The sequence below is a fragment of the Vipera ursinii genome (assembly GCF_947247035.1).
Source record: "Vipera ursinii genome assembly, chromosome: 4".
In the NCBI taxonomy this organism is placed as follows: domain Eukaryota; kingdom Metazoa; phylum Chordata; class Lepidosauria; order Squamata; family Viperidae; genus Vipera; species Vipera ursinii.
In genome coordinates this window covers 61,193,974-61,215,849 of record NC_139514.1, presented here as the reverse complement: position 1 = coordinate 61,215,849, position 21,876 = coordinate 61,193,974, and the positions used below count along the sequence as shown (strand labels likewise).

The 21,876-nt window shown below is 40.4% G+C and overlaps 1 protein-coding gene across 7 annotated transcripts in view; it reads right to left on the bottom strand.

The window, feature by feature from the left end:
* The window catches only part of DMD (dystrophin), a 906,062-nt gene that overhangs the window by 500,973 nt on the left and 383,213 nt on the right, over positions 1 to 21,876 (bottom strand). For all 7 annotated transcript variants that reach the window (XR_014492555.1, XM_083362891.1, XM_083362889.1 and 4 more), the window contains 5 exons: positions 20,860 to 20,979; positions 18,527 to 18,628; positions 18,342 to 18,449; positions 14,154 to 14,333; positions 4,999 to 5,174 (listed from right to left, as the gene is read on the bottom strand). Coding sequence is in view for 6 of the 7 variants with exons in the window: in XM_083362891.1 (XP_083219017.1) it covers positions 4,999 to 5,174; positions 14,154 to 14,333; positions 18,342 to 18,449; positions 18,527 to 18,628; positions 20,860 to 20,979 (686 nt within the window). In the remaining variant the exon portion in view is untranslated. The remainder of the gene's footprint in view (positions 1 to 4,998; positions 5,175 to 14,153; positions 14,334 to 18,341; positions 18,450 to 18,526; positions 18,629 to 20,859; positions 20,980 to 21,876) is intronic.

Below are 21,876 nucleotides of genomic sequence, written 5' to 3'. Positions count from 1 at the left end.
GAATGTGTGTGTAAATGTAGTGTGTGTGTGTGTGTGTGTATGCTATGTTATGTTATGTTATGTTATATTTTAAAAGAACTAGCATAAAATATGAGTCTTAGATGCAGGGATAATCCTCTACTCCAGGAAATTTAACCAAATGAAAACTGTTTGCAAAGTTCCCTTAGTGGTCTGATAGGAGACTCTTGGAATCAGCTTCTAAGAAAGTTGCCAGAAATCCATCTCCCCAAAAATAGGGGTATAGTTTTTCTTTGGTTTGTTATTGATTCTTCCATTTCTTGGATTGCCATTGGTTTTAGAATCATACCAAACTTTAATGTCCTAATTACATATTATTCCATTCTGAAATTCAAGGTTGCAAAAGTGAAGGCTTTCCTGGACTGCCATTTGTTGCCAATTATTAATCTGTTACAGCTAAATTGCTTCCTGATTCCCTAGTAGGATTGTAACTTTAGAGCAGTATAACTAATATAGAGTATACTCAGTGTAAGGGACTTCACTGAGCATATGTTTACAAAAGAATTTTTGAGATTCTTTTCTTATCCATGGCAAATGGATTGTCTTTTACAACTAAGGGAACCAATTGTTCTAGTGTTCAGCCTCTTTACAACCTACAACCAAGAAACTGGCTCATCTTATCAGAAGGGCTTTAAACTAAAATTTAAGGGGGGGGGGAATCTTCATAACTTTTAGAACCTAATTCCAAGCAAAAACCACTAGATAACCACTCATATAAGGAGATAGGGAATAAAGCGAAAGAAGAAGAAGAAGAAGAAGAAGAAGAAGAAGAAGAAGAAGAAGAAGAAGAAGAAGAAGAAGAAGAAGAAGAAGAAGAAGAAGAAGAAGAAGAAGAGGAGGAGGAGGAGGAGGAGGAGGAGGAGGAGGAGGAAAATCACAATGAAGTAGAGAGTGATGGAGAGGATGGAAAATCCAAATACAAAATTGGAGATATAAGAAACATACCCAAGAACCATAAAGGATTGAAATGTCTATACACAAACACTCAAAATTTAGGGAACAAACAGGATGAAGTACTAATACCTGAAGGTAAATATGATACAGTTGCCATTACTGAAACATGGTGGGATGAAACTCATGATTGGAATGTACTAATGAAAGGATACAAAATATTCAAAAGAAACAGACCTAATAAAGAAGGAGGTGGAGTTGCAGTATATATAAAAGATCACTATATCTCTACAGAAATCCACAAAACCGACAACGAAAACCTCTTAGAATCCATATGGGTCAATATAAAAGGAAAAAAAAGAAGGACATTGCTATAGGCTTATATTACAGGTCACCCAACCAAGCAGATGAAATAGATGAACTACATAACAAATGTATGTAGGAAATATACCACACTAGTAATGGGAGACTTTAACTACTCTGATATCAAATGGGAGACAAACTCTGCAGCAAGTGGGAGATCAAGCAGATTCCTAACCAACCTAGTTGACAACTTTGTATCCAAAAGGTAGAGGAGGGAACTAGAGTAAAAGCTATACTGGATCTAATTTTTACTAATAGAGAAGAAGTGATAGAGGGAGTTGAAATTGCTAGAACCTTGGGTAAGAGTGACTACATCATATTGGAATTCAACATAATGCAAACATAAGCAATAGAACATAATCCAGCCAGTGTCCTAAACTTCAAAACAGCTGATTTTAACAAACTCAGAGAGAATCTAAGAAAAATTCCATGGATGAAAATCTACTCAAGAAGCATAGGAAGCTCTGAAAAAATATCATAAAAGCCCAGTCCACCACAATACAACTAAAAAAGAAAAAGAAGAAATCCAAAAAGAACCCAGTATAGTTCAAAAAGATCTCTCTGATGAACTGAAAGACAAAAAGGACAAGTATAAACAATGGAAAGTGGGACACAAAACTATGCAGAGTATCAACAGATAGTCCAAATCTGCAAAGATGAAGTCAAGAAAGTAAAGGCTCAGAATGAACAAAGACTTGCAACAAAAGTCAAAGATAATAAAAAAAAGTTTATTTGAACATTAAATAACAAGAAAAAAGTCAAAGAAACAGTAGGTCCACTTAAGACAGAAGATGGTAAGGAAGCAACAGGCAGCAAACAGAAAGCAGAACCGTTTAACTCATTCTTTGTATCAGTCTTCACACAAAAATGGCTTAGGCCTGGGATACTTGCAGGACCGTCTGCTACCGGGGACGACTTCCCATCGCCCAGTGCGCTTACACAGAGAGGGCCTCCTCAGGGTGCCGTCGGCCAGACAATGTCGGCTGGCGACCCCCAGGGGGAGGGCCTTCTCTGTGGGAGCACCAGCCCTTTGGAACCAGCTTCCCCTTGAGCTTCGGATGGCCCCGGACCTCCGGTCCTTTCGCCGCGACCTCAAAACTTTTCTCTTTCATCAGGCTGACCTGGATTGATGATGTTAAATATGTTTTAATTTTTAACTGTACTTAATTTATTTTGGGGCTGTTATTTAATTTGTTTTTAATTTTTGTATTGTTGTTTTTTTATTGTTGTAAGCCGCCCTGAGTCCTTTGGGAGATAGGGCGGCATATAAGTCCCAAAAATAAATAATAAATAAATAAATAAATAAAAAGAAATTATAGCCCAGCCTACCAAAAATGTAACTGTAAAAGACAGACTAGAAATAAAAAATTAAAATAAACAAGAAAATGATAAGAGAAAATTTGTCTGATTTTGATGAATATAAATCACTGGGACCTGATGGGTTGCATCCCAGAGTTCTGAAGGAGTTGGCAAATGTTATCTCAGAACCATTGTACCATAGCTTTAAAAAATCCTGGAACACCGAGGAATTATCTGAGGATTGGAAAATAGCTGATGTAGTTCCCATCTTCAAAAAAAGAGGGGGGAGGAACCAGACCCAGAAAACTACAGAACAATCAGCCTAACATGAATATCTGAGAAGATACTGGAAAAGATAGTCAAAAAACAGATCAGTGAACATCTAGAAACAAATAAAGTTATAACTAAAAGCCAGTACAGGTTTGTTAAAAACAGATTAAGCCAAAACAATCTGATTTAATTCTTTGTTAAAGTGACTAAATTAGTAGGCAAGAGAAATGCTGTGGACATAGTATGCGTAGACTTCAGCAAGGCACTCGACAAAGTAGACCACAACCTACTTCTTGGTAAGCTAGGAAAATGTGGGATAGATAACATCACCACCAGATTGATTTGTTACTAGCTGACAAACTATACTCAACAAGTCGTCCTTAATAGTACCACATCTACATGGAGGGAAGTAAGCAGTGGGGCACCACAAGGTTCCGTCTTAGGCTCAGTACTCTTCCAATAGCTTCATAAATGACTTAGATGAGGGAACAGAAGGGGAACTGATCAAATTTACAGCTGACACTAAGCTGGCAGGACAGCTAACACTCTGGAGGACAAGCTCAGGATCCAAAAAGATCTTGACAGTCTTGAACAATGGGCCCTATCCAAGAAAATGAAATTTAATGTGGAGAAAAACAAGGTTTTACACAGGCAGGAAAAGCACAGATTAGGTGAAACTTGGTTCAAAAACATTTGAGAAAAAGACAGCTGCTTTTCTGCCACGTGGCCAGTCTATTCTGGAGCTCTGGAGATCTTTGAAAGATAACCAAGCAAATGGTGATGGGGTGGGGAGGAACACATGAAACACAGTGAGCTAGCAAAGCAGGCCTGAGGAGACCTGGCAGGGCAGGATGAGAGGGAAATAGGGAGAGGGCATGTTGCAAGCATATCCACAGTTGGTCATAAGGGTGAATGACTACTGTGATGCTGCAACATACATAATTTGGGATCATAAGTACTTTTGGGGTTATGTGTTGTAAATGTGAAGTAAGTAAACTGTCATAATTTGAGGAATACTTATATTTTGAGCAAATCTTCCTTTGTAGTTTACTGTATATTTCTCACCCCCTTACATTTATTTCTGTGCATTATTGTTTCATTTTATGATGTTAATTAAGACAGAATGAAAAACAAACAATGACCTGCTCACTTTATGGCACTTTTTTAAAAAAGGACAAAGAACGTTTCACTAAATATTCTAAACTAAATTAAAGTAACATCAGGATAAAGCATCTTGCACTCATGTTAATTTTTATTTCCTGATTTTAGGCTTTAAAATATTATTGTTACATGTTTACAACATACTGCAAAAATCGCACAAAAATTATTATCACTGGAATATATGTTAGTGATAACATATATTGTGTTATGATTTTTTTTCTGAAATAGTCTATCACAGCAAAATATTAAAGCTTGGAAATACAAAGCAATGAGCATGTTCTCCGCAATTTTTTTTTCTATTTCCCAGTCTAGTCTACAGCCCTAAGATTTTCTGGTGGTTTTTCATGTCAGCAGATTCAACTTTACTTAACTATTTGAGCTGAGATTGGCTTAATGCTTGTGTATCAAAGAGTCAATTTGGGGGGGGGAGGGAGAAAAATGTTATTTTTCAGGCTTGTTATTATTCAGACATTTTTCAGAGCGCTCAGTGAGAGATATGGGGGCTCTCTCTCAGCTCAATCTTTACCACAGGATTGTTGGAACAAAATGAAATGCAACTATAACTCTGAAAAAAAGAGATAACTATATAATATATAAATAATGTATTTTGTCCTTTTTAAAAATGTACTCTTTATCTCTGCAATCATTTTTGTTTTAGTTTTGGTAAGGAGGAATTCTGTGGCCATTTATTGACTGTGCAATCTTTGATGCCTGCAGTGGTTACCTAAATAATAAAAAAGTAAAAGTATAAATAGTGTAGTATAACTTCAGTAAATAATCTGGTACACAGTTTGTATTAACTTTCAGATAAAGTTTCTGTATGTAGAAAACAGAACTTCCATTTATTAATTACAAAAGCTGCCTATCCCTACTATAAAATCCTCCACAGAACAAAACAAAACCTACCTAATATTAAAAAAAGGAAACATAATATATCAAGTATTGATGGTTTCAAAAAACATTCGACAATGGTGTTTTCATTTATTTAGTTCTCACCTTTTCCTAATTTCTGAATCCACAACAATTTGCCTCTTCTTGGGAGGTGGCACTTGTGGGAGCTCCTCTTTACCGTGTTTAACCAGAATCTGCTCTCTGGTGGTCACCATAGTCACAGTCTCCATTACTGTGGTCTGTGTTAGTGATGTTTGAGTGGCAGCAACCGCCTGTGAGATCTGTGAGAGAAGTATTAAAGCAGAGGTCCCACATTGGCTGAAAGGCTTTAATTAAGATGTTTAAAGTAGCAATAGAGAATAAAGAGAAATTGTTCTTTCTTGCTCGTGACTTTCAGAATGAAACAACACTGTGTTGAAACGCAACCCAACTGTTTTATCTGACTCATGCTAGATGAATAAGACATATGGAAAAGTCAATATTAAAATGAGAAGCAAACAGAATGAATTTGTAGCACATTTTGTACAAAGTAAAGCACAAGCAAAAAATGCAAAGGTTTAATTTTGGAAGGGAAATTATACAATATACCTATTTGGATTCTCCCCCATGCCCCTTTTTAAGATTGCTACTTCACCAGAGAAAAGGCAAGTGTTTTTTTAAAAAAAACAAAGATTTTTTTTAAAAATCTGTTAAGTTTACACGAACATTTCATCTTATTTTCTGTTTCCATGCTTATTACTGAAGTTATTATTTTAGAGAACTCAGTGGAAAAAGGTGTATTGCTGGTGCCATTTAAAGATTCTTTCTTCCATGTTAAAACAATTATTCCTTTGTCTTCTAGTAAAACAACAACAAAAACAACAAAAGGCAGGACATGGAAGGATTCTTTCTACAGCTTTCATAATTCTCAGAGCAGGATCCACTTATCATCTATCTAGTCATTCATCTCTCCACCTAGCACCAAAACCCTTCTGTTCATATTCTGTACAGATGTGTATACGCTCTAGTTAATCATTCCTATCCTAGAAAGCCTAAGATCACAATGCATCAATTGTAGAAAATTTTAAATTATGGTACTTCAAAAAATGAGTCATACTCAGTTACATTTTCACCTTTATAGTGAAAAGTTAGTATTAACAATGTAGGATAATCTAAGACTATATTTGGTAATTTTCATACTTATGGCTATATCATATCCTGGAAAATTACTGAGTTTTGACTTTCAGGGAAGAATCCTCAAAATGTAAGGGAACCAGTATTATTGTAAGCCTAAAATATTTCAAGTATAAACTTATTATTAACCAGAAAATCTCCCATGGCTTTTAAGTACCAATTTATCTTGGTATCAGTCATGATTTCAATATCAAATACTTCTCAGAACAGACGTGTTTACACATAGCACCAAGAAATCCCCTATCCTTGTAAAATAGATAGCCCATCTCCCAAAATTATTTAAATGGTATAACACAATTTCAGACTTAATAATTGTGATATCACTAACCAATCAGATAATATTTATATCAAATCACATGTTTGAACAGGACTTATTGAAAATACAATCAGACTTCTGGAAATGTAGATTGCAAATAAAATGGGTTGTTTTATATACAACTTTTGAAAGATTTGAACAAGGATGTGCAAATACTCTATATGCAGAGTTCTCCAAGTTACAATTTAGACTTTTGAAAACTCCTTGTTCTGACTATCAAAGCATTTATGCAAAGAGAAAAAAAATGTAGTTGTTATATCTTTCAGCCAATAAATAAAACATCACTTCTAAGCCTATTTGCAATTATTTGTGTCCTGCATCAACAAGGTATCTCTGATAGCTACAGATATAACATTCAAGCAGACCAAAACTAAATAAAATAGAAAGTATAGACCCACATGTGTAGAAGGCTACTATAGTCCACAGGGAACATTCTATGTGTGATTTGACTTTCCTAATAATCCATGACTTATTGGGTCATGCTTCTAGAGATATTACTTGCCTAAACAAAGAAATAGAATGACTATGGGCAGGAAAAAATGCATTGGAACAGGAGCGACCTCTGACTTTGTGCGGGATTCCCCACTGACTTTGCTTGTAGGAAGCTGGCAGGAAGTATCAGAAATCATGATCATATGATCATAGCTAACCTTGGCAATACTGCAGTGAGCACAACTTTGTAAATACAATCGGTATGAAGACACTTGAAATTTCAATTCCATGGGAATAATGGGTCCAGGATTTTGTACCAATTCTTTTAAGTTAGCAGACCCGAAGTACCTTAATCCATTTTTAAATGTTATGATGTATGACTTGTCTTAACTGAATTTTACAAATGGACAAACGAAGAACCATTAAATGGCATCAGGAGTTTTAGTAGTATATAGATCTTGGCATACACGTCCACATTCCAAGGATCTTTCCAAGCCCAGCTGTCTGTTCTAAGTTTCCTGCCTTCCATAGCTTTAAGTTCTGCCACTGTTTCAGTATTTTGACAGTAGTTTGCTCTCCAAGCATGTTTCAATTTAGTTTCTGAATGTTTCATTATGAAACAAGGTAACATCATTTTCTTGCCCTATTTTCCTTAGCTTATAAATGTCTTGTGTGCCAGTGTGGTCAGTTGGTCATGTGATTGGTTGTTCGTTTGGAGCTATATTTAAATTGTGAGGAGCTGATTGGTTCTCTTGTTGATTGGTAGGTCGAATGGTCTGCTTTCTTACCTACTCATATGCTTGATCTAGATTAGATGCTTGTTAATTACTCCTTTGGTAGAATAAAGGTAAAGGTAAAGGTTCCCCCGCACATGCGTGTTCTGAACCAGCCCTCTTCTGGCCTTGTAGTAAGGCAAACCCCTATTCAGAAAGAAGAGACTGGAGAGTGTCCAAGGCTAAAAGGCATCTGCCAAGATTTAATTACACAGTTAACAAAAACACTAGAGCTTGTCTTCTCAAGCGGAAAAGTTGCTTTCAGCAACCAGCCCCTCCCCAAACACTCCTTTTATAGAGAGCTCAGGGCGTGGTCTCCCTGTGCCTCCTCCCGAGGAGTCCCACAGCCTTTCTTTGTTTGTTCCTGCTCGACTGCCTCCTGCGTCGGGCGTCCTTGAACAGGGCCAGCTGTGGGTCATCTTCCTCCGCACTCTCGGGCTCACGCAGCTGAGAAGAGGTCCCCGGCTGAGGGCTCTGCAAAGCCTCCAAACCATCATCAGCCGGTTCGTTTCCCTCCCCCTCATCCGAGTCATCCGATACATCGGAGCCGGCTGTCGGACCCACAGGCTGGCCCTGAGTCACAACACTATCCCGCACCGCAGGGCCCTTCCCCCGGGTCTGCCGATCCGGATGCGGTCGGGATGGGAACTGTTCGTGAAAAGCAGTCACCAACGCAGGGGCATGAACGGCGGTCGCGTCTTCCCATGTGAAGTCCTCCGGCCCGTACCCTTTCCACTCGATCAGGTACTGGAAGCGACCTTTCAGCCAGCGGGAATCCCTGATGCTGGCGACCTCGTACTCGGGGGTGCTGTCGCCATCACGAGGTCCTGATGGGGGAGGTTCCGCTTGGCGAAGTGGACAAGCCGGTTGTTCGGGGACCAACAAGGACCGATGGAAGACGGGGTGCACGCGCAGGGAACGTGGCAGAGTTAAACGATAGGCGACCGGGTTGATGACGGCCTCGACTGGGAACAGTCCAAGGTAACGGTGGTCCAGCTTCCTCGCCGGCCGAGTGGATGGTAGGTTCCTGGTGGACAGCCAGACCCGATCCCCCACCAATAATGGAGGCGTATCCCTTCTCGACCGATCGGCGAACCTCTTGTAGTCGGCCTTGGCCTTCTCCAGCTGCCGTCGCACCAACCGATGGATCGCCTGTAATTCCGCCATGAATTCGTTCGCTGCCGGCTCCGGTGAGTCCACGGGAGAAAGGGGGAAAAACCTGGGGTGATAACCCACGTTGGCCAAGAACGGTGTCATCTGCGTGGAGGTGTGCTGCGAGTTGTTAAAGGCAAACTCGGCTATGGCCAAATAGTCCACCCAATTGTCCTGCTGCAGGTTAACATAGCAGCGCAGATACTGCTCTAAGATGCCGATGACCTTCTCGGTACCCCCGTCGGTCTGAGGATGATGCGCGGACGAGAGGCAAACCTTAATGTCCAACGCCCGCATCAACTCCTGCCAGAAGCGGGCTGTAAACTGGGCCCCCCTATCGGAGACGACCCTATCGGGAAGGCCGTGCAGCCGGAACACCTGTTGGATGAACATGCGACTAGTGGCGCGAGCTGACGGTAAGCCGCGACAGGGGATGAAGTGCGCCATCTTGGTCAACATGTCCACCACCACAAACACTGTCGTGAAGCCGGAGGATGGGGGTAGATCCGTCAGAAAGTCCATGGACACAGCCCCCCAGGGTCTCTTGGGCGTTGGCAAAGGCTGCAGTAAACCAGGCGGGGCCCCTGTCGCTGACTTGGCCTGCCTGCATGGGACGCAGGAGGTGACATAAGACTGGACATCGTGTCGGACTCGGGGCCACCAGAAGGTACGGGAGACCAGGTTCAGAGTCTTGAACAGGCCAAAATGCCCCACAGCCGGGTTATCATGACACTGGCTGAGGACGAGTCCCCTGAGTGGCCCTCCTGGAACATAGAGCCGGTCACGATAATACAGGAGTCCATCCGTGACCGACCAAGGCGAATCTGGCCCCACCTCTTCCTTCCGCTGAGCCACCCACGCCTCCTGCTGCTGCGCCTCCCGGATCCGAGCCCGTATATCCACCGGCTCCCGCACCGCAGCAAAAGACTCGACGGGGATCACTGTCCTGGGCGGAAGCTTGTCTTCCACTCGGGTGTACTCGGGCTTCCTGGACAGAGCATCCGCTCTCTGGTTGTGCCCGCTTGGTATGTACCGCACCCGGAAGTCAAACCTCGCAAAGAAGAGGGACCACCGGATCTGGCGTTGGTTCAAATTCCGAGCGGTCTGCAGGCTTTCCAGATTCTTGTGGTCCGTCCGGACCTCGATTTGATGCCGCGCCCCCTCCAGATGATGCCTCCAAGCCTCGAACGCCGCCTTGATGGCCAGCAGCTCCTTCTCCCAGATGGTATAGTTGCGCTCCGAGGGGTTCAATTTCCGAGAGTGATACGCGCAAGGGAAAAGGGTACCGTTGGGCGTCGCTGCCTGGAGTAACATGGCCCCAATGGCAATGTCGGAGGCGTCCGCCTCCACGACAAACGGCCGTTGCGGGTCAGGATGCTTCAAGATGGGCTCCTTCATGAAGGCGTCCTTCAAAGCTTGGAACGCCTGTTGTTCGGGGGCGTTCCACTGGAACCGAGTCTTCTTCTGCAGGAGCCGGGTGAGGGGGGCTGTCAAGGCAGCAAAGCCAGGGATGAATGTCCGATAGTAGTTGGCAAATCCAAGAAGTCGCTGAACATCCTTCACGCGACGTGGGGGTTGCCAACTCTGCAACGACTCAACTTTACTCGATTCCATGGCAATGCCCTCAGGAGAAATGCGATGACCCAGGAAATCGATGGTCACCTGGTAAAACTGGCACTTCTCCAACTTGGCAAACAGCCGATGTTTCCGGAGGCGCTGCAGGACCTGACGGAGATGCTGATGATGCGCTTCACGTGACGGGGAGTAAATCAGGATGTCGTCCAGGTAAATCACGACAAACTGGTCCAACAGATCTCGAAAGATGTCGTTCATAAAATGCTGAAACACAGCAGGGGCGTTGGTCAGGCCAAACGGCATCACCGTGTACTCGAAATGTCCATAGCGAGTACCAAATGCCGTCTTCCACTCATCACCCGGCCGAACCCTGACGAGGTTGTAAGCTCCACGCAGGTCCAGTTTCGTGAAGATCTTAGCCTCCCGGAGTCGGTCCAAGAGCTCGGGGATGAGGGGCAGCGGGTAGCGGTTACGCACCGTGATGGCGTTGAGTTTCCGGTAGTCACAGCAGAGCCGTAACTCACCCGACTTCTTTTTGACGAAGAGCACGGGCGCAGACACTGGCGAGGACGAGGGCCGGATGAAACCACGAGCCAAATTCTTTGTCAAGAAGTCCCGCAGTGCAGCCAACTCGGGCTCCGACATGGAATACAAACGCCCCACTGGGAGAGGCGCATCAGGGACTAGATCAATGGAACAGTCATAGGGCCTGTGCGGGGGTAATTGGTCCGCCTCTGACTCGCTGAACACATCAGCAAAGTCGGACAGTTCGGGAGGCAAAGAAACTCCTGGGGAGCCCTCCACCTGGCCGGCACAGATATGGCGGGTGTGGTCCACGCACTGCAAACTTGGGAAGGTGACCAAGTTCTGAGACCAATAGATCTGTGGATCATGCGCCCGGAGCCACGCCAGTCCCAGGACCACGGGGAAGTGCAGATCCGAAGTGATGTAGAACTGAATGGCCTCCACATGGGAACTGATAGCCATACTCACTGGTTGCGTGGCGGCCGTAATAGGCCCGGACAGGAGCACTCGACCATCAATAGTCTCCACTAGCATGGGCGGATCCACCGGACACTGAGGAACAGCCCATTTGGCCACGAAGGCCGAGTCCATAAAGTTAGTGGTAGCCCCAGAGTCAATTAAGGCATGGACCGGAATCCCCTCTGGCTTGCCAGGAAGGATCAGTCGTGCCTCCAAAATCAAATGCCGTGGAGGTTCACAGGCACCATCGGAATGGCGTCGCTCGGCGTGGTCGTGGTGGGTCGTCCGATCTATCACACCGACTAGATCGGGCTCGGGCCGTTTCCCGACAGCAAAGCAGGGGACTTTCTCGGGGCCGGCTTGGTCACTGATGCCCGCTGACGCTTCTTTGGACAAGAAGCAGCCAAATGTCCAGGGTCCCCACAGTAAAAACACAACCCCTCCGATCGTCGTCTGTCCATTTCCGTCACCAATAGACGGGACCTGGCGGCACCCAGCTCCATTGGCTCCTCCCTCTGGACTGGGGGCTCACGCACAACAGGGGCGGCAGGGGTCTGTGGGGTGGCACGGCGACTCTTTCGCTGCTGCAGCCGGGCATCGATCCGCAGACAAAGATGGATCAGCCCATTCAGATCTGAGGGAATGTCCACGCGGGCCAGCTCATCCAACATCTCCTCTGACAAGCCATCCTGAAAGGCATCCACGAGCGCAGCCTCATTCCAGGCGGAATCCTGGCTAAGCAGCCGGAAATCGCTGATATAGGCCTGTAGAGGGCGCTGACCCTGCCTCAAAGCTTTCAGGCGTCGGGTGGCAGTCTGCGCCTTAATCGGGTCCTCGTACATGAGGCGCATATGGTCACAAAACCCCCCAAAGTTATCCAACAAAGGGCTAGGCTGTGCCAACAGAGGCGTGCCCCAACGAGCTGCATCTCCCGACAGGAGGCTCAACACGAATCCCACCTTATCTCGGTCAGTGGGGAAATCAGCTGCTCTCACGCTGATAAAAAGCTGGCATTGTCCCAAGAAGGCAGGAAACAGTTCTGGAGTACCAGCAAATTTATCCGGCATAGCTATCTGACATTTCCTCCTGGGTGAGGGTGCAGCATGTACCTGAGCTTGCAGTTGAGCCACCTGAGCTGCCAGGAAAGTGAGTTGCTGGGTGAGCTGGGCATTCTCGGCAAGAAGCTGCTCCATCGTAGTAATAAGGGGTGGGTGGCTGAAAGCAAACTGTTCTGAACCAGCCCTCTTCTGGCCTTGTAGTAAGGCAAACCCCTATTCAGAAAGAAGAGACTGGAGAGCGTCCAAGGCTAAAAGGCATCTGCCAAGATTTAATTACGCAGTTAACAAAAACACTAGAGCTTGTCTTCTCAAGCGGAAAAGTTGCTTTCAGCAACCAGCCCCTTCCCAAACACTCCTTTTATAGAGAGCTCAGGGCATGGTCTCCCTGTGCCTCCTCCCGAGGAGTCCCACAGCCTTTCTTCGTTTGTTCCTGCTCGACTGCCTCCTGCGTCGGGCGTCCTTGAACAGGGCCAGCTGTGGGTCATCTTCCTCCGCACTCTCGGGCTCACGCAGCTGAGAAGAGGTCCCCGGCTGAGGGCTCTGCAAAGCCTCCAAACCATCATCAGCCGGTTCGTTTCCCTCCCCCTCATCCGAGTCATCCGATACATCGGAGCCGGCTGTCGGACCCACAGGCTGGCCCTGAGTCACAACAATGCGTGCTAGTCGTTTCCGACTCTAGGGGCCGGTGCTCATCTCCGTTTCAAAGCCGAAGAGCCAGCGCTTGTCCGAGGATGTCTTCGTGGTCATGTGGCCAGCATGACTAGACGCCAAAGGCGCACGGAACGCTGTTACCTTCCCACCGGAGTGGTCCCTATTTTTCTACTTGCATGTTTACGTGCTTTTGAACTGCTAGGTTGGCAGAAGCTGGGACGAGTAACAGGCGCTCACTCTGCTACGCGGCACTCGGGATTCGACCCACCAAACTGCCGACCATCTGATCGACAACCTCAGCATCCTAACCCACTGAGCCACCGCGTACCTTTGGTAGAATACCAGGCTTCAATAAATTCATGTGTGTGGCGGGTATTGGCATGCCCAATGATTTTTGTTCTTTCCCAATCAAACTGGTGTTGTTTATTATCACCAATAATATTGATAATTGATAATAAAAATATTAGAAAAATAGCTCAGAGAGAAAACCATTGCCAAAAGCTAAAACCTGAGCTACAAGTATTTTCTATTATTTCACTGTTTCAGTATTTTCTATTCTGCACTGAAAGTTTCCAGTAAGTCTGAACTTAGATGCTTAGTAAGTTTTCATCTTTATGCATCTTTTCTCTAAGGAGAAGAAAGAGGAATCTGATAGGACCCTTGTCATGATACATGAAGAATCTAGGAAGTTTTATTAGGATTAAAGAAATCACAAGTCTAAGCTATCCTATATTGGTCCCACATTTTATCAGAAGCAAAAAAAGAAAAGAGGGAAACAATTTGGAATGTTATTCATAGGCAAAAAAAATATAATTTTAGTTTGGACAGGAGCATGCAGACCAAATTTTGACTCTTTATTAAGTAATTGTCAAATATATGAGTTTAAAGTTTGTGATTTATTTATTTTTATTTTTTAAATTCCATTTATTTTTTTAATTCCATTTATTTAGAGCTAAGAATGTCACTTAAAAACAGGAAATACTTTTGTGAATATGGAGTTGAAAGTTGGTTTTGATAAATAGTGTGTAAGATGGAAATAAAGCATTTATTTATGTAAGAACAAACATCATGGCTAAGAAATGATTCAACAATGAGGTGGTAATGATTTGACTGTCATTAACTATCAGGCTAACAGTTTTGACAAACCTGCTTGGAACTGCCTTCCAGCTTCTGTGCCAAACTATCCCAGCGCTGACTAATGTTTTGTAGCCACCCTTCCAGTTTGTGTGATAATCCTTTACTTTTTACTGCTGAGAGAAGATCCTGGCTGAGGGAATTCAGCTTATCCATAGATTGTCTCTTGATTTCCAATTCTCCTTTCAAGATCTGTAAAAGTAACGTGGCAAAAAACAACATATTAACCTATCAGAAGTAATGATACAAGCTAACTTGGCATTTTTTTCCAAGCAACAAACTTCCATATGCTTTTGTTAGTTTAGTTGATCCTTATAAAATTATCTTTTGGATCTTCCCTTTAGCAGAATAAAGAAGAATTTGTTAGAGTTAAATAATTCTAATATATTATCATCATACTGCATATTTTCACAATTGAATATTATAACTACCGTAATATTAAAAATTAGTTCATGCAAGCACATCATTAATTTGCATGCAAACTGTAATGCTATTATTTTCACATGACCTTTAGACTAATTAGTTCCCAAAAGATACTTGAAAAATAAATGAAAATAACAACTTAAAATGTTAAATGAAACAATTGTATTACTGCACCCAGAAATAAATGTGTTGGTTATATTAATGTAATTAGTAAATATGCCACACAACCTGTCAAAAAATCTAGAATGGACAATCTTATTATACAGTATGTAAAGTGAGACATTACTTTCCATGAGCAATAAACTGTAAACTATAGCATTCATTATCAACAATTGTGGCCTAATGTTTTATGTATGCATTTATTTTATCTAAAAACTCTACTCATGTACACTGTTAAGGTTTTCAGTTTTGCTTCTTGTACTAAGTGAAGAATAGAATATGTTGTACATGCTAATTGTAAACATTTGTTTTGGTAAAATTATTAAGAAATTTTGACTACTGTCCTGCCCTAAACTGCTCAGGTTTTAAAATCTTCAAAATATACATGGCACCAAATAAAACTAATTAGAAAAGGTCTGGTGTACAGGTCTCTGCATGTGCCTTTATGTTGGTTCAGAATAATTCAGAATAAGAGAGAAACTCTTGAAAATAGATGTTATTCAACAACAATTTTATTTTATAATCATCCTGATGAGTTAGTCAGCATCAAAAGGCAAGACATTTTATATCAATGTTTTTTTCCTCAATGCCTCATACTTTTTCATCTATAGAAATGAAGAGAACATAAGGGCATCTGATGGAAGATGGGGATATTAGACAATGTGAACCTAGAACAAAATTAAGCAATCTCAGTTGTTTTGGACAACCATGAACTCTATGCAGTTTAGCAAATAATGAATTCTAGTTTTCTGGTCCACAACATCTGTAAGAATAAGGTTGCTTATGTTTATGCTAGAAGACAAAATTCTTGTAACCTAATGTGTGCTTTGGAGTTTTGCAAATATTCATTTTGTTCTTCATATCTTTCAATAATATAAACTAATTGAGATCTTTCATTATTTTTGGAATGTGGGATTCACATTATCATTCTGGTTCAGAGGGCAACATTGAATTTAGAATAATGAACTGGTAATTAAAGTGTCACACTTTTGAAGCTGAAAAATCAGGGGGAAATTGTAATTTCAGATTGTGAGAAATGTTGTTAGGATATCTATACAGATATTCAGTAAGTTTGTGAAAACCCTTTCAGAAATTTCAAAGAGAAGCAAAGTGTGTTGAGAATGAGTTATGGCCCATGACTGGGTATAAAATAGCATATCTTTGCTGCTTTTGCTGTATTTGACATCATAAGTGAATACCTGAATAGCAATAGCAATAAAACTTATATACCCCTTCACAGTGCTTTACAACACTCACTAAGCAGTTCACAGGGTCAGCATATTGCCCCCATCAACCTGAGTCCTCATTTTACCAATTTGGAAGGGTAGAAGCCTGACTCAACTTTGAGCAGGTGAGACTCGAACTGCCGAACTGCTGGCAGTCGGCAGTCAGCAGAATTAGCCTGCAATACTGCATTTTAAACACTGTGCCAACATGGCTCTTCTGAATAGATTGTTCATCAAATGGCTATCCAGAGTTTTTGAGAGTCATTCAACACATGAATTTAATAAATCATCATCATCATCATCATCATCATCATCATCATCATCATCATCATCATCATCATCATGTCTTTGCTACTTCCACTTCTAAAGTCATCCCTTCACCCCATTTCTCAGACATACTGTTTATGTAACTGGCAACATGTAGAACTGCCTTATAAGGCCAGCTAAGCATAAGCAAAGCAGAGCAAAAACTATTGCACATAGTTGTCCCCTTCAAGTTTCTGTACTATAATAAGCATTCCTGTGCCTCATTTTTATGGTAGGCTTATTCTATTTCTTTTACAATTTTTGTAATAAAACATTGCTACCAGCAAAACATTTGTGCTATATTAAAAACAATTTTGATATGGTTCCAGACCTTTAAAACACCTTGACAATTTTGCTACAAATAAATGTAAAAGTGTTGGCACACAGTATAATCTAAACATATAAACTTCAGGGAATACATTTTAAAGTCCAAGTAAACCATCTGCTCTCCCTTTCTCTGCAAAAAAACTCACTTGAGCAGCCCAGAGACAATGTTTTGTAAACTGCCTGCTGATATTTAGCTTTCTGGGGCTTGTGCTGTTCTAAAACTTTGAGGATTTATATGGATAAATGTACATTTTATGTTATAAAATTTTTCTCATGTCATAGCATGAAGTTAAATTAGTGAAACAACATATGCTTAAGATTATGCTGACAGATGGTCACCATTTTTGGTCTCCAATTGTGACATAGTTTAATGAACATTAAATTTGTAGTTAGTGTGTGTGTCGGTAGGGACCCTAGGTAGCAATTTTAAACCAGCTGTCTCATACCTGTTAATTAATCTGAACAATCAGATGACAAAAACTTTAAAATATATATTTCTGCTTTATTACAAGAAAAAGGCTCAGACACGTCAATGTCTAATTATACAAGTATTATCCTAAAGTGTACCTTATTAAAAAACCATATTAATTTCAAAGCTTTTCTATATATTCATCACTGCACAGGTTGCTTTTATTTATATTAATCACTTATATAACAGTGGCCATTTCTCAATATATCTGCATGATAGTTTTTCTTTCACTTGCTTTGGCACCAATATAAAGACATACAGTATAGAGATGAATATGACATTCAAAGATTAAAATAAAACAACAGCTCTTACTGTAGCTCTTGGTTTTTAAAGTTTGAGCTGGTTTTATTTCAGGGTATATTATTGCATAGCCACTGTTATTTCAGGGAAGTGGGCAACAATGAAGGGAAATAACCCAAATCTAAATTTGATTTTTTAAAACAGAAAACCATACCTTAGTTTTAGTTTAGTTTAGTTTTATTAAATTTTTATACCGCCCTTCTCCCGAAGGACTCAGGGCGGTGAACAGGGCATATAATAAAAATACAAGACTACAAAACTTAAAATAGAATTAAATTAATGCCCAAGATAAAACAATAAAATATACAAATATTTAAAACCCAAATTAACTCCCCATCAGGCCAGGCCAGCTAGTTCAAACAGGTGGGTCTTTAACCCGCGCCGGAAGGAGCGGAGATCCGGTGCCATCCGGAGCTCAACCGGCAGTTGATTCCACAAAGCCGGGGCGCCCACAGAGAAGGCCCTCCCCCTGGGGGCCACCAGCCAGCATTCTCTGACTGGAGGCACCCTGAGGAGGCCCTCTCTGTGGGAACGCATGGGGCGGAGGGGAGTTGACGCCGGCAGCAGGTGATCCCCGAGGTATTCCGGACCCATGCCATGTAAGGACTTAAAAACCATCACTAAGACCTATTGATGGCTTTGATTGTTCTTTCTCTGCAAGTATGAATTAGATCTGTAACTAATCCTAAATAGAGTAACAGACCCTTTATTCTCTTAGCTCTAGGCAAATTATTTGGAACATCATCAATATTAATTATCTGCTAACAGAATCTATTGCAATATTAGCATTATTTCAGTAAGAGGGCATGTAGTACATTAATTTTAGCGTAAGTTTATATAAGGCCAGAAACCTTATAGTACACTTTTTCATCATTTGGCTTCCAATTGATTAAAGCTAGTTGATTGGGTCATTTACAAGTCCTCTGCTGAAATATGTGATACAAATGTTGAAAACTGGGAGGAAAAATGAGAAATATACACAAAACATACAGCCAATTTTTGTAGATTTTCCAACATTTCCTTCTGGTCTTTAAAATCGGTAGTATTGATAGTAGTCACAAATTCTTCCTTTTCAGCAAACCATTTATCCAAAACACCCTAAAAGTTAAAAAAAACCATTTAGAAAGACTGCATATTAAACATTATAAAGCAAAGAGTAAATAGATATACCTAACCTGTTCTTCAATAAATTGCAACCATTTTCGAAGAACATCTTGCAGAATAAACCAACGGTCCTCTGTCCATCTACAGATTGCTGCCCAACGGTTTCCTAAATGCTAAAATAATGACATTAACATTAAGAAGTTAATAACTATTTTACATTTCATTTATACCAGACTTCATATTTTTTATTTAGCCTTTAATACTGTTAGACATCACCCTGTCAACAAAAGTGCATATAGTCAAGGCTATGGTCTTCCCAGTTGCAATGTATGACAGTGAAAGTTGGACCATAAAAAAGGCTGAGTGCCAAAGAATTGAGGCCTTTGAACTCTGGTGCTGGAGAAGACTCCTGCGAGTCCCTTGGACTGCAAGGCGATTAAACCGGTCAGTCCTAGAGGAGATCAACCCTGACTGCTCTTTAGAAGGCCAGATCCTGAAGCTGAAACTCCAATACTTTGGCCACCTAATGAGAAGGAAGGACTCACTGGAGAAGAGCCTAATGCTGGGAATGATTGAGGGCAATAGAAGAAGGGGACGAGAGAGAATGAGGTGGCTGGATGGAATTACTGAAGCAGTAGGTGTGAGCTTAAATGGACTCCAGAAGATGGTAGAGGACAGGAAAGCCTGGAGGAACGTTGTCCATAGGGTCGCGATGGGTCAGACATGACTTCGCAACTAACAACAACGTTAGAATCTTTCAATTCATATTTTATGGCTACATTATTGTGGTTGGTTTTACAATCAGCCAGATATTTAGGCTGGATATGGCATTTTTATCTACCTTCTGAGTCCTTTCCAAGGCCCTGGGATAGGCAGAGGTGGTTTGATAGTGTTAAAGCTACCACCACAGGATGTAAGCTGCTACAAGTTAAGCTGCCTTTTACAACTGATTGATGGGATTATGTCAGTGACGATAATACTATTATTATACATCTAAGACATAATTTCAGGGCAAGCTGAAATTCTGCACCACTAAATGCATTCCTAGAAAGCCAGATTTTTATGGCCCTTCAGAAGTCCAATGAGATGCGGAAGTACAAGACATCTGAGGGCAACTCATTCTACATTGTATTATTTGGCCAAATGTACCCATCTGAAAAAAAAGATAAGTAGAGTTGGATCTGATCATAAATTGAAAGGGACACTATTAATTATTAATTATATGTAGAATAGAAAGCATAAAAAGAGCATGCAAGAAAGCAATATGGACAAAAAACATGGGCATGTTAATGCAGTCAACAGGACTTGGTGAGAATTTACTGTTTTTGTCTTTTCCTTTTAAAAATATATATACTTGAGACAATTCTAGTTCAGACAATTCCTGAAGGAAATACAGCTATTAGTTGTTAGGGTTTTTTTCCCTAGTAACACAACATTTATATATATCTTGTGTAACTTGTCAGTGACCAAAATAAAATATTTTGAATTCTTTAGAACTGTCCTCCATTATTCTAGCAATCAGCAGGAAGTCAAATGATACAAAATCAGATTAACACTTGATTTGATACAGTACTTTTCTAATTTCTTGTTAAAAGAACTTCTACTACGCAAAAACAAAATAAGGAATAACTGAAATACAGCAAGTATAGAAGCAAGTACAGTAGTGTAAAAATCATTTATCAACAGTTTAATAAGATGCAAATATTGAAAGAAGTACAATGATCAAGAGACTATATTAATTTAGAAATTTTAATTATAGGTTAAAAAACACTGTTTCCTGTAACAGCTTCAAAATTAGCTATCAGAATGAAAGCAATGCTTCACTTATTGTATTCATTGTTCTTACAATGTGGGCTTACCTTAATGACAGCATGCACCCATATTCACAGTTAAATCTGACATGATAAACCATAACCAATTACTGTATCAATGAATTCCAGGTTCACTGAAATTATCACAGCATTACTGTATATTCAAGTGATTTTTCCTACTGTGCATATTTTTAAATTTGATTGTAATGTCAATTACATATTTGGAGGGGAGATCTTTTTTTAGTAAAATTGTATGGAAAGGGCAAGTGAAAAATAAAAGTGTACAGGAATATATGAAAGTTAATATATAACAGGAATATATAATAGTTAATAATAATAAATTATTCAGTCATTCATTTGAGTATCGCTGAATTGTGTTGAAATAATGGTGGCACATATCTGACACTTCTTCCCTGAATGGTAGCTGGGAGAATACTTGTTTAACATAAACCTACATCAGAGTGACCAATTCAGTTTTAAATAATATTAACATTTTTACCTGTCATTTACCATAAAAATATATATTTTCAGTATTATTTAGATATAGGAAGAACATGCATGGAATCATATAGCAATCTTAATTTAGCAATTACCTGAAGTTGTTGTTCTAATGCAACTGTGGCCCTATCTCCACTAGCTTCATCTACTACAACTACCATATGAGTGAGTGAATTAACCTTAACTTGTTCCTTCTCTAAGTCTTCTTGAAGAATCTATAATGAAAAAGAAAAAAAATGTTAAAAAATAACACAAGGACAGCTTGTTTTCCTTTCTATGAACTGAGCTATTTAGAGCCATAGGAACAGGCATTCATTATTAGTTACAACTATAACAAAGACCTCACTCAAAAATTTATGCCAAAACACACAATGAACCATAGTTTGTATAATTTCTATTACATTAAACATAGATATATTTCTATCAACTTAAGAGAGCCACAAGTGGAAAATTTAAAAAAAAACAACAACTATTAAATGCATGAATCCACTCCTTACAGAGCCTTATTATTCTTTTCCTCAATTCTTAAAGGATGAAAACTATCACACTTGCCAGAAATAAGCCCCACCAAAGGTAGGAAAAATTCTGAGCATAGAAGAATAGGATTGCAGTTTTTAAAATTAATAATAATTGTTTTTTAGCTATGAGATTCATTTTTGGTATAACTATGCAGCATCCTTATTTATTTATTCATGTTCTATGCAACATATAGACTTGAACAGCCTCTTTGAATGTGTTTTACATTTATGGTTCCATTAAAAGTCAAATTATTACAAGCATAAATGACTCAATAAAATATATATTTCTAGAGGACTCTTTAAAAATTGTACTATGCTCTATGCATTTTAAAAAAAACAATATTTCAAAAGGATAGCATTTGAAAAGGTATATATATATTCCTCTAGAGGATTTTTTTAACTCTCATAGTTCAAATAATATGGTTAATTTGCATTTATTAGAACAGATCCATTTTTTTAATATAGGGTATGATGTAGACCGACTTCTGCACTTTGAGTCTTATTATAGAAAGGGAGTCAGGCCACCAAACCATGCATCATTTTAAATATATATATATATATATATATATATATATATATATATATATATATATA